General features: G+C 45.4%; 4 protein-coding genes across 4 annotated transcripts; 2 read left to right on the top strand and 2 right to left on the bottom strand.

The window, feature by feature from the left end:
- The first annotated feature begins 831 nt into the window (after window positions 1-831).
- LOC108146668 lies at window positions 832-1,228 on the top strand. The gene has a single exon (XM_017272721.2). It carries the CDS (start codon window positions 873-875, stop codon window positions 1,179-1,181), a length of 309 nt encoding a protein of 102 aa, XP_017128210.1. The 5' UTR covers window positions 832-872; the 3' UTR covers window positions 1,182-1,228.
- A 417-nt stretch (window positions 1,229-1,645) lies between these two features.
- Window positions 1,646-9,202, bottom strand: LOC108146658. The gene is made up of 6 exons (XM_017272703.2): window positions 9,012-9,202; window positions 8,813-8,925; window positions 5,727-5,782; window positions 3,280-5,664; window positions 3,060-3,218; window positions 1,646-2,900 (listed from the first exon to the last, which is right to left on the bottom strand). The coding sequence occupies exons 1-6, from the start codon at window positions 9,056-9,058 to the stop codon at window positions 2,670-2,672; spliced, it is 2,991 nt and encodes a 996-aa protein (XP_017128192.1). The 5' UTR covers window positions 9,059-9,202; the 3' UTR covers window positions 1,646-2,669.
- LOC108146661 (nuclear RNA export factor 1) lies at window positions 5,789-8,806 on the bottom strand. The gene is made up of 2 exons (XM_017272711.2): window positions 7,897-8,806; window positions 5,789-7,838 (listed from the first exon to the last, which is right to left on the bottom strand). Exon 2 carries the CDS (start codon window positions 7,800-7,802, stop codon window positions 5,913-5,915), a length of 1,890 nt encoding a protein of 629 aa, XP_017128200.1. The 5' UTR covers window positions 7,803-7,838; window positions 7,897-8,806; the 3' UTR covers window positions 5,789-5,912.
- A 453-nt stretch (window positions 9,203-9,655) lies between the features above and the next one.
- On the top strand, window positions 9,656-11,747 carry LOC108146663 (zinc finger protein 883). The gene is made up of 2 exons (XM_017272715.2): window positions 9,656-10,257; window positions 10,316-11,747. Exons 1-2 carry the CDS (start codon window positions 9,768-9,770, stop codon window positions 11,566-11,568), a joined length of 1,743 nt encoding a protein of 580 aa, XP_017128204.1. The 5' UTR covers window positions 9,656-9,767; the 3' UTR covers window positions 11,569-11,747.
- The last annotated feature ends 28 nt before the right edge of the window (window positions 11,748-11,775 follow it).

The following is an 11,775-nucleotide window of genomic DNA, read 5'->3' as shown; positions in this document are numbered from 1 at the left end:
ATCACTCACCTGGCAGTTTCTTGTACTACATCTAGTAACAATTATAGAACCTGATCTTTGATAGTGAGAGTCGTTGTCATGAACTACGTCACAGCCCACAAACGAAAATAAAGTGATTTATTATACAAAATTAATCTCCTAAGCCATGGTACTCAAGACCAAAGAAAATGGCTAAACAGAAAAACAAAATATAGAAATCACAGTGGATGGCAGTACACGTACACAGAAAAACAAATTGATGAGAAGTGATAATCGTTTTCAACAAATTGCGAATGGATATGATTCAATAGAGAGGGAAAGCAAGTGACCTAAATAATATGCTAAAAATTATGCGTGTTTGGGGACCTCTGAATATTAAATTGATACCTGCAACTTTCATCATAATCCCGCTATTTTTTGAGATTCAGAATATCAAGCTATCAAGTTCGACTGTAATAGCAAATTGAATAAAAAATGTACCTAAGTGTTTTCATGGCTGGCAAAGGGTGCCTGGTGACTTTTGACTGAAATCATAATACGCTCTGCAATGGCTTAAAAATGTAACCAACTTGTTTGAAACCAATTTATATAGTTTCAAAACAACTGCCTAAATATCAATTTTAAATAGCAAATATGCCAGTCAATGTCAAGGTAAGGTAAACGAAACAGGCTTTTCATTGATCTAAGAACTAATCTGAAATTGTAATTTATGGTATTTATTATTCTTTATCAGATACCATACACCAGAAGCGTTTTGACCTTGCAAGCAGATGTTTTGTAGCTCTGTTTGTTGGCATACAACTTAAAACTTACATGAATGATATAAATATCCCAACCGAATCCGTTTTAATCATTAAATCTTTTGTAGTTGACCCACCAAGACAAAAGCAGCAATGAAATACTTTGTGATCTGTGCTCTGGCTGCTCTCGTCCTCATCCAGGCTTCATCGACTTCGGCATTTAAGGTGAAGCGTGTTATCTATGTGGTGCCAGCAGCCCCTGCATCTACCCCCACGGTTCCGTCATTAACCACCACGGTATCGCCATTAACCACCACAGTTTCGCCATTAGCCACCACCACCACAGCAGCACCTCCTGTCGTGGTGCAGGTGGTCTACTGCTCCTGGAAGAACAACTGGTGTCGCTCCAACGCGAATAGCGTGAGGAATTGCAAATGGGGCCTGTGCAAGTTCTACGGATAGGAAAGTCAAATAAAAAGAAAGTTTGAATTTTTTTTTTTTAGCACAAATCTCGTGGTTTTTATTTGAATGTCTGGCTTGGTCAAAAAAGAGACTTGCTGGAACGGTTTCATTCTTAACTTGATACTTTGGGGGGAAAACCACACCGATCTCAACCGCTGCGTTATAAGGCTCGTACGAAAGCGTTAGCAAAAATAATAGTCCATACTAATCTTAGTGGCTAACTAAATTCGATTCATGCAAATCATCACCTAATTGGGTTAAAGCTTAATGGGTTAGCGCTAGGATACAAAGTAGAGGCTTGGTTTGGGTTACTTGGATGAATATTAGTCGATTGATGAGGGTGGAACAATACTTGACCCTGCAAGAGGGCCTTTACAGATTAAACTAATACTACACTAGGGTTAAACAATGCGGACTAAACTTAACTTAGGATATGCATATGTGGAGCTTCAATTGATTGAAGATTTTTAGGTTCATACATAGTTTTATTAAGAAATTGTTCATTGATAACTAACAAAAGATTAGTTTCATTTTTCAATTTGGCAACACAAAAGTAGCTAAAAACAGAATGTTTTCGGATGCTTTACAAGAATTTAAGTATTATGTATATAGCACATAGGTAGGGCAAAAGTAGGTATATTTCTTTAGGATACAAAGGGAATAGTAATATACTCTGCACCTCATAAAATTACGAGTATAATTTTCGATAGTTTTCGATTCGGAGCTAGTAATAGCACAAAATAAACCGGTCATATGTTTCTGATGAAACAATGTATATTGCTATAGTTTTTTTTTTTGTTTTTTGTATTTGTATATATATGCGATAATATTAGATAATATTGTAAGTTCGATTTTTAACACTTTTCTCAATACTCTTATTAGTTACTATCAATTTTAGTTTGGTTTCTTTCGTTCTTTATTATTTTTTTGTGGTTTCGTGGCCACTGAGCAGATCTTATTGTATGTTTTTGTTAATTATTATTATTTATTCGAATTGCCTGCTTGATTTGCCGCAGCACTCTATGCATCCACAAAAAATAACGTTCGTAGAATTTTCGCATTGGTTTTACAAAAATATACAGCTATTATCATTTCTCGCTTATATCTTTCCTTCTCAAACCCTCAATCGTTCGCTCTATTATGATTCGTAAGGCAAAGTTCGTGTTTATGTATTTGTTCTATATATATATATGTATAACTGCAAGAGGGGGTTTCTATAAGTGTCTAATTGTTTTACAAGTCGCCAAGTTCTCTGTTTTCGTATTGTTCAACTAAATGCATAATTTTTCGTAAGTTTAATTCATAAACGTAATTGCTAGTGTAGCCAAGTCACTAGGCAAGTGGAGCTTGTTTGCGGGCATGGTAAACACAAAAGAGAACTAAACACAAAGTACAAAAATGGGACAGACTATTTTAGGGATAACATGGAAATCCTTTTCAGGCGGAGCTGTGACATATGCAATCGGCGGCGGAGAAAGTGATGGGATATCAGCGCCTAACAATGCTGGACGGCCGTGGAAGGCCGCTGCGCTTCATTTGCGAAGGTGGTCGCAAACCCGAGGGCTTGGGAATGCCAGTGGATCCCGTGGTCACATGGGTCAGTTTCGAGGTCAGCGCCTGCATGTCGAAGCTCTGCTGAGGAACATTGCCGCCATTTACCGGCCTACCGGAGTCCTTGTGGCCATAGAGGCTACCACGCGAGGAGGCTGAGGAGAGGCTCTGGAATAGATAACGATGTGGATAGCAGGATTGATAACATAGTTCATAACACCTTATATTATTTGAGATTGACAAAACAAAAATGATTAAACAAAATGGTTTTTGGCTTTTAGTTTTAAATCGTATATAAATAAAATAATTATAGTTCTCTGGACCAACCTCTGGAGTTTCTGCCTCTGTAGCAGTTTTAACACTCAGGCTGTAATACCCAGACGAAGGACGAGCAAGTCCATTGGTTCCAACTCGTTTCCCACCAGCTAGACCAGGTGCTCGCAGTCCGCTGACCAATTTGGGCACTTTAAATACAGCAGAGTCATCCTAAAAAGGGACAAAAATTTATTAAATAGAGAGGGTTATATGTAATCTAATAAGAACTCACCTCCTGGGCTTGCGTTGGTCCCCGCAATCCGCCCATCAGCTTGCTTGGTTGCGCGCCGGGTCGACGCAGTCCACCACCACCCAAGCTGGGTCTTGGAAGGGTTCCAGCACCAATGCCTCCACTCATCGTGGAGGACAAATTGTGGAACGATTTGGACTTGATGCCCATGGGACTCTTCAGCTCGCCGCCTGCGGTTGCTGGCACTGTGACAGTGGCTGGCACCGAGGCGGCTGGAGTGGCATTCAGACCGGCTCCGGCGGATGTGGCCTTGCTCACCGTCGTAAACTTCTGCAGACCACTGATGTAGCGAGGACGGGAGAGGGAGCGGGGCTGGGGAAGAGTGGATGCGGGCGCGGGCGTGGGCTCTGCTGGCGGAGGAGCTTCCTGCTGCAGCGGTCGTCGTTGGAGGAGGCTCTTCTCCTTGGGCTTTTTGTAGGTCAAATAGTTACTTGCACTACTCTCTGCCTTGTTGTTGTTGTTGAATACGGTATTTTGATCTCGACGAGACAGGCGACCTGGTGGGGAACCCTGCCGCTGCGACTGCTCCTCCTCCTGCTCCAACTGAACCACCTCCTCCAACTGCTGCGGCTCATCGTCTATACAAGGCACAATTATCTCCTGCTGCAGGCGCATCTCCTTCGAAATCTTAATGGTCTTGAAACGATCTCGATCCCGCTCCCTTCTCTCCGGCAGCTTGTAGCTGGACGGGTCAGTCTCTGCGGTCATCTGGGACTTTGGAGGCTCCTCCGCTGGTTCGGGATCCGGTTCGGGTACCGACTGTTCCACCTGGGGCCCATCTCTTCGCTGGACAATGAACGAGGCCGAGTTGGCGCTGGCCGAGCTTGCATTGCTGGCGTGCATGGCGCTCAGGTTGACATCATCGTAGAGACGACTCCGACGACTGAGTAGCCGTTCGCCACTGCCACTGCCATTGCCACCACCACCACCGCTGCTGTTGCTGCTAGAGTGGCTTTGGTTGAGCACCGGAGTATCCACCTTTTCGTTTGCAGGCTGTTGGGCTTGCTGCTCCTCTTCCCGTTCCTCGGGCTCCGGCTCATCCCTGTGGAAACGCCGCTTGATGGTTTCCAGCGACTTTTGCATCTTCAGTTGGTCCTTGTTCAGCGTGTTGACCTTTCCCAGCTCGGCAAGCATATGCTCGAATTGCTCCTCGTCGCCCTGCTGAGCCAACATCTCCACCTCCGCCTCGGCCAGGTCCATGACGCACTGCATCTGCTTGTGCTGTTCGGACATTTGCAGGCTGTAGGTGCCATCCAGCGGCTGTTCGATCTGCTCCAACAGCTCCATGGTGTCCAGCACGAACTTCTCCCCATTGAATGGAGCTGTTTTGGTCGCGGGCTCGAAGGTGTTGTTCAGTCGTCCTGGTGCTGCTCCAGTTGGTTTCTGCGGCGTAGCGCCCACAATCGGGGACAGGTTCATGTCTCCACGTCCCTTCAGTGTGGGCGTGTATCCCTGTTTGTTATTATTATTATTGTTATTGTTGTGATAGCAATGTGAGCGAATGTTTGTGGTCAGTGGCGTGGAAGATTCCATGGTGAGCACGGCCAACTTTCGGTCGATATTCTCAGGAGTTTCGCAGCGGCCCTCTGGAGTGTTGCAGCCGGTGTCGGTAAAGGTGGTGTTCATCTGGCGACCTGCCACCAACTGGGTCTCATCCGCTGCAGCTATACCCGCATTGGGCCTCTTAAAGGTCGTGTTTCCATCCACCGGCAGGGACTCGGACTCTGATTGCAGGACGGAAGTTGTTAAGCTATCCACCAGGTTAAAGGTAGTGTCGCCAATCATCTCCTCGCCCAGAATCATGGTTCGCTGCAGGGCAGGGCAAACTACGGGCATCACGGCGGGCACTGTTCGCTCCGCGGCCAAAGGTATGGACATGCTGTCTGTGCTGTTGTCCATAGTGCTGCAGCCGGAGGCGGTTTTGCTCAGCGTCAGCGATATCTCGTCGATCTGACCGATGTGCGAGTCTTTGATCAGTGTGCCATCATCCTCGCACAGGGTCAGCGACTCCAGCGCCTTGCGATCCCGGATCATATCGCTGAGCGTATAGCCACCCAATCCTCCGCCAATTCCCATGTTGTCCGTCGTTTGGTTGGTCAGCGTGGTGGTTAGACTCGGATCCTGCTCCAGACCAATTGTGGATTGAAGAAAGTTTAGGTTCGTGAAGTCCGCCGAGGTTATCAACGAGTTGTTCATCCGTTCCGTGTTCATGGAGGAGCATATGGAAGACGGCGGCGAGGTGTCCTGGAGGAAGGAGTTGTGCATTTTCGTGGTGACCAGACCGCCAATTTCGAGCTGGAGCATCGCCGGGGTACCCGATACTGCTCCGGTGCCGACTGCACTGTCGTTTCCTGCTCCATTTTGGCTCTGTAAAAGTTAGGATGTGGATTATAATGGTTAACCATTTTAAATTGTTGAATTGTACTTACGAAATCGAGATTCCGACGCTTGGGGCGGGTGAAGGTCTTCGAATTGTGTTTGAAGGCTTTCGTAAAGAAAAAGTTGAATAGAAATTAGAATTTGGAGTTTCATACTCAAGAAACTTATTAATTAATAATGTCTTAACCTATTTGTGCATCATTTCTTAGTGCTATTTGGTTATTGGGTTTAATTGTTTATAAATCATCGTCTCCGATAAGGACATCCTCATCAATGACCAGATCAAAGGCATCCTCATCAGTCATCAGAGTATCCTCGATCGCCTGGTCCAATAAATCGGCTTGATTGGTATTTAATGGACCGATGGCAACTAGGGGTGGCATTTCATCGAAACTTTCATCGGGAAGAAGGTCCATCTTGGCGTCCATCAAGCTAATATTCTGAATAGCCTGGTTTAGAGGATCTACCTCTACTGAATGGCGCACAACTGGTGGCACTTTTTTTTGAGGCTTTGTTTTGATGACCAGTCCCTTAACCTTAACTGGGTCTACGGTTTTTGTTACCGACTCATCGGTAATTAGTTGACGGCATATGGGTTTCTTTACCGACGTATCAGTATTCGGTTGAAATTTGACGGGTTCTTTTTGCTCGGACTTAATGGAAGTTATGCACAGCATGTCGTTGGTTATCAGCCAGCCTGGACTGTTAATCAGACGTTGGACAAAGGTGCGCTGAAAGTGTCTGCGTTCCCAGCCGTCGGAGGTGATCTCCTTAAAGTATCCAGACAGCGTGAAGATGCGCAAATTCGCGTTGAACACGTGTATGTCCAGACTGGCGTTCTGGTGGTCCGTTTGCAACAGGGGCAAGCGACTAAGGGCGAGGAGCAGTGAAGCGCTGCCAACCTGTAGTTTGGCATTGTGCGCAAAGGAGGATTGCTGGCGCCTTTGGTTTCTATTGTAGAGTTTGTAGGCGTACACATGATCCAAATGTACGGGCAGGCTAAGTGAAAACATGGCCTGTTCATGATAGTAATCCTTAAGTTGCGAGCGCTTTTCGGGTTCGTCAAAGCTATTGTAAAAGGAACTAATAAAGTGAATGCAGAGCTGCATGCCCTTAGTTCCACCGTCTTGAAGTCGTTGGTACACAGGAAGATTAGCAATAACCTCTTCCTTCTCCTCGGAGTACACACAGCCATGGACATTCTGCAGCTGTGGCAGCACTTCTTGAATGTCTTCCAACTTTAGCTTGGCCAGACCGTTTCCAGCCACGAACAGGGTCTTCAATTTCAAATTTCCCAGGTAGTTCAGTTCGCCCAAATCCTTGATTCGATTTGCGCTTATATCCAAGCGCTCCAGGTTGGCAAGACTATGCGAAACTCCGGCAAAGGCCTTCAGTGAGCACAAATAGTTGTTGCTTAGCACGATGCCTGCCATTTGGGGAAATATCTGGCTCGAAAGAGCAAGCACGCTCTGCAGCAGATGGACCACATGCAGTGGACAGAAGATCTTGCCCAGTTCCGGACAAGCGTGGAATCGAGAGAGATCTAGGGTACGGGTGGCCAGCTCATAGCTCGCTTTGATAGCCGTCTCCACGGCAGTCGAAAATCCCTCGAGTATCTGCGCGTTCATGACGGATTTGGGCAGACCCGGTGTGACAGACACCTCAATCTTTTGGCAAGTGTAGAGAACGGCCACTTCCTGTTGCAGGCGTTTCAGGCGATTGGCACTCAGCAGGTTGTCCACCAGGAACTGACCACGTGCCATCTTGTCCTCCGGTCCGCTGCGCTTGAAATTGAATATCTCCACCTTTATGGGCATCAGCACCCATTTGAGCGCCAGATAAATTGAAGAGTTGGACACGCCTGCGCAGTTCGCGATGTTCACCGTGGACCAGCCAGTGACGGTGGCCAGGCGTTCCTCCTCTTGTGTGGACGAGATCGTGTCCAGCACGGAGCCCATTTGCTCCTCGTTTCCGATAATATTTTTCACATACTCGCGAAATCGGCTTTTGTCATTAAGGTTCTTTCGCAGATCGTTCAGTTGCGGTTGGGAATTGGGGTGCGCCTTGAAGGTCACGCTCAGTCGGTTGCCCGCTGCACAGGATTTGGAGCTGCCCAGGATACGCATCGCGGTGGATTCACTCAATTATAAGAAACAGAAATTCTTTTACAAAAATAAACTTCGCAGTAGAAAACTTGCAACGAACTGTCAAGAAATTTACCGTTCTTCCGGTGTTGGTAAGCGGCAGCAGGATGCTTTGGCAGGTGGATTTTTTCAGCACTGTCACCGCTAGTTCAAAAGCACTGGGTGCGTTTAGCATCGGTGATTTTCCAGTTATAGTCATGAGTTTTTATTTTAAATACTAATATTTCATAGACAACGGTAATCTATTTATTGGCCATTTATTGTTGCACTAACCTATTAACTATTTAGCAATAACAAAAATATTAAGCGGGTATTTAAGTTTTATCGATCTGAGTTTGTCTTCCCTTTTAAAAACAAAAAAACGCCAACTTAAAATGAAAAATATGGTGATAAATATTAGTTTTATATATAAATTCATCATCGCTTGATTTGTATTTATTTCGCTTACTGTTGTTACAACAATTCCTTTTCGAAAAATCATTAAAAAAGAGCTCAGCATGACAGCATTTTGCACGCATTAAATCACGGAATCGATTTTTGATCCTCGTCGGCGATTCGATAATTGTTGTATTTAAAGTGTTTTGCGTATTGCTTGATTGACTTTCGCTGCCTGGGCAGGAAGTAAACTGAATTTATATATTGTCGGCATATTATGCGAGATTCTTGCCATATTAGCATAGCCTGTTTTTTTTCATACCACGCACAGCTGTTTGAAACGAGAGCGTGAGTGTGTGTGTGCCTTTAAGGCTTGATTAATTACCGTAACAATAACATTGGCGCTGCTGCCAATTATGGCAAACGGCCACTTGAAAGTCAACGGTATATTTTACTGGGCAAGTAATACTGCCCACATGCGACCCGAACTTTGTCAACGTAGCCGCCAGTTTAACCCAAATTTGTTTTAGAAAGTGCAAATGCACATTGCTGCATGAGTGTGTTTGTGTGTGTGATAGTGTGGGGGTGGGTGCATCGGTATGCGTGGAAAGGCTTACCCTCGTTGTTGTACTGCAAGTGCAATTGTTGCAACGGCAACGGCGGCTGATTGTTCGTCTTCCACTGCTGCAAAATGTTGGACACATCGTCGTGGGTCTTATCCGCCAGAAATCTGCCAGGGAATACCAGGCAATATGATTATTTATAGCATCGCTGTTACAGCAACAACAAGAGAAACAACAGGAGTGCATCACTCACATATATGAATCATCCTTAAGTGCCTCATCGATGTCCAGGATATCCATGTCCAGCGATGGGTAATGCGAAACTTTACGCTTAGCTTAATACACTTTATGAAGACCTAAATCATTGCGAGAAACGACAACAAAAAGGTCTTCGCTCGCTTGTCTGTTTGACCACCAGTACAAGATACTAATTTTGCTCAAAGCTGATAGAGATGAGCGATATCGGTGAGTTCGTGACGAGTCACGATTATTTTTACGCTATGAGTCACTGTCGTGACTATGAAAGCTTAAAAAAAAAATAAAGTAAGCAATTGCAGATGGTGAATAGTGCACAGCAAAATTAAATTAACTAAATGTTCGCTTTGTAGGATTTAGCTAGGTAAGAACTGTTGTAAGTATTATTATTAAATATTTCGTTTGCAAAAAACCGTAGGATGAGATATAATGACATAAAACCATGTAAACCATTAAAACATGCATATATGTTTAAAACTGCTAAAACTGCTTCTTATTTATTTAAAAAGTATTACCTCCTCAGATTAAAATGGATCACGTTTTTAAATGCCGCTAAACTGTTCACAGTCACAGTTTTTCTCACGCTGTGACTAGAGATGCGATGTATAGCGATGTCAACTATCGGCCAATAAGTGCAAGCATTTGACAACCCTGTTTGAATACGTTCACATTCACTTTTTGGCAGGAAAGTGCCCACCATTTCTCGGACTTTTTGAAATTCCGGCCCTGATTGGTTGGAATATCCCCATAAAATATGGATGGATCAGCGGACACCAACATGGAGAAGAACTGCCGCGCCTGCGCCGGACACTCGACGATACTGGTGGACCTCTTCTCAACGGAGATCTCTGATCCCCCAATTTGGGATATGCTAAACTCCATTCTGACCGAGAACTGCCGCGTCAATCGGGATGCACTGCCTCAGAAGATCTGCCCCTCCTGCTTGGTGGCCGCCCAAAATGCCTACCACTTCAAGCACAAGTGCGAGCAGAGTTTCCAGTACTTTTCCCACCTGCTCCTCCTGGAAAAATCCGGCTCGAAAACTCGTGGCAGGAGAGGGGAGAAGAGTCGCTCATTAGCCTTCGAGATGGTAGGCTGTGAGGATCCACTGGACACAAATGTAATGACAGATACAGGAAAGGAGCAGGATCGACTTGAAGTAAAAACGGATAACGATTCCGAATTGACAGAGGGACTGCCAAATAAAGGACCGGATAGTCCACCATTGCAAGAAGTTTTTGAAAGTATGTTTATTAGAAATGTTTACAATTAAAAGAGTAATTTTATACTCTTATCTTTCAGTAACACTAAGTGAAAACATAAAAACAGAGGAAGAGATCTCCAACGGTGAGACATTCGAGGATGCCTTTCAACAAGACGATGATGATGATGATGATGATGTTGAAAATGAAAGTGAAGACGATTCAGATGAATGGTCAGGTGGCTGGACGGACGACCAAGAAGAACCCTGGGTACCCGGTGATTTGGACTCCAAAAAGGTTGCCAAAGGGAATCAATCACTGCTTTGCACCGAGTGTGGCCTGACCTGCAAGACGCACAAGTCACTGGCGAGCCACATTGCCCGGCACAAGGAGCAGGAGGATCCAAAAAAGCTGCACCTGTGCGACTTCTGCGGCAGGGGATTCCGAACTAATGCCCAGTTGACAGTCCACAGGCGTAGGCACACCGGAGATCGTCCTTTTCAGTGCCCCCACTGCCCGAAGGCGTATACTCACGGGCCGACTCTCAAGACGCACATGCTGACCCACGACGAGAACAAGGCTTTCAAGTGCCCGCAGTGCGATAAGAGCTTTTATACGAGTTCAAACCTGAGGGCCCATCAGCAGTGGCACACGGGCGAGCGACCATATAAGTGTACAATTTGTTCACGGTCCTTCACCAAGAACTCAGGCCTTAAGTTGCACAGTCGGCTGCACAAGGAGGACCGGCCCTTTAAGTGCGAGCTCTGCGGCAAGGGATTTGTCCAGAGCCAGCATCTGGTCACCCACCTGCGGGTCCACAACGAGGATCGCCCATTCAAGTGTCCCGAGTGCGACAAGTCGTTCTTCGAGAAATCCAACATGAAGAAGCATCACCGAACGCACTCGGGCGAGAAGCCTTTCAAATGCGAGGAGTGCGGTGCCGCCTTCTCGCACAACCATCACCTGAAGAGTCACCTACGCATCCACACCGGAGAGAAGCCCTACAAGTGCGACCAGTGCGGCAAGGGTTTCTGTGCGAATCAGTCTCTGGCGAAGCACATTCTTTGGCATGTGGAAGTCAAGGATCGGCCGTTCAAATGCCCTCAGTGTCCCAAAGCTTTTGACACTCTGCAAAGTTTACGAGGCCACGGCAAGGCGCACAGGTTGCCGAAAGAACCGCCAGAGCTGCTCAAATGCCCGCACTGCGACGTCAAGTTTGCGCTGAAGAAGACCCTGGACAAGCACATTAGTAGTCACAAGATTCGGCCCCACCAATGCCCGCATTGTCCAGAAGGATTTTTCTCTCAAAAAAGCTACAAAAGACACGCAAGAGTGCATAACCAAAAAAAATAAAAGTTAATTTTGTGCAATCAAACTTCAAAATATCAAGCTACCCTATCATGTTCAAAGCAACTTAAATTCATAGAAAAAATTGCAATAATAACATTAACTTACTATAAGTTTTAGAAAGTATTTGTTATAAATAAGCCTAAGAATCTGTTTGAATTGATTATTAAATATTAATAATTTTAGTATCACTGTAGCTATTAAAAATCACGG

This window comes from Drosophila elegans, unplaced genomic scaffold (assembly GCF_018152505.1).
Source record: "Drosophila elegans isolate 14027-0461.03 unplaced genomic scaffold, ASM1815250v1 contig_208, whole genome shotgun sequence".
NCBI classification, from domain to species: domain Eukaryota; kingdom Metazoa; phylum Arthropoda; class Insecta; order Diptera; family Drosophilidae; genus Drosophila; species Drosophila elegans.
This window is presented reverse-complemented; position numbering and strand designations above follow the sequence as displayed.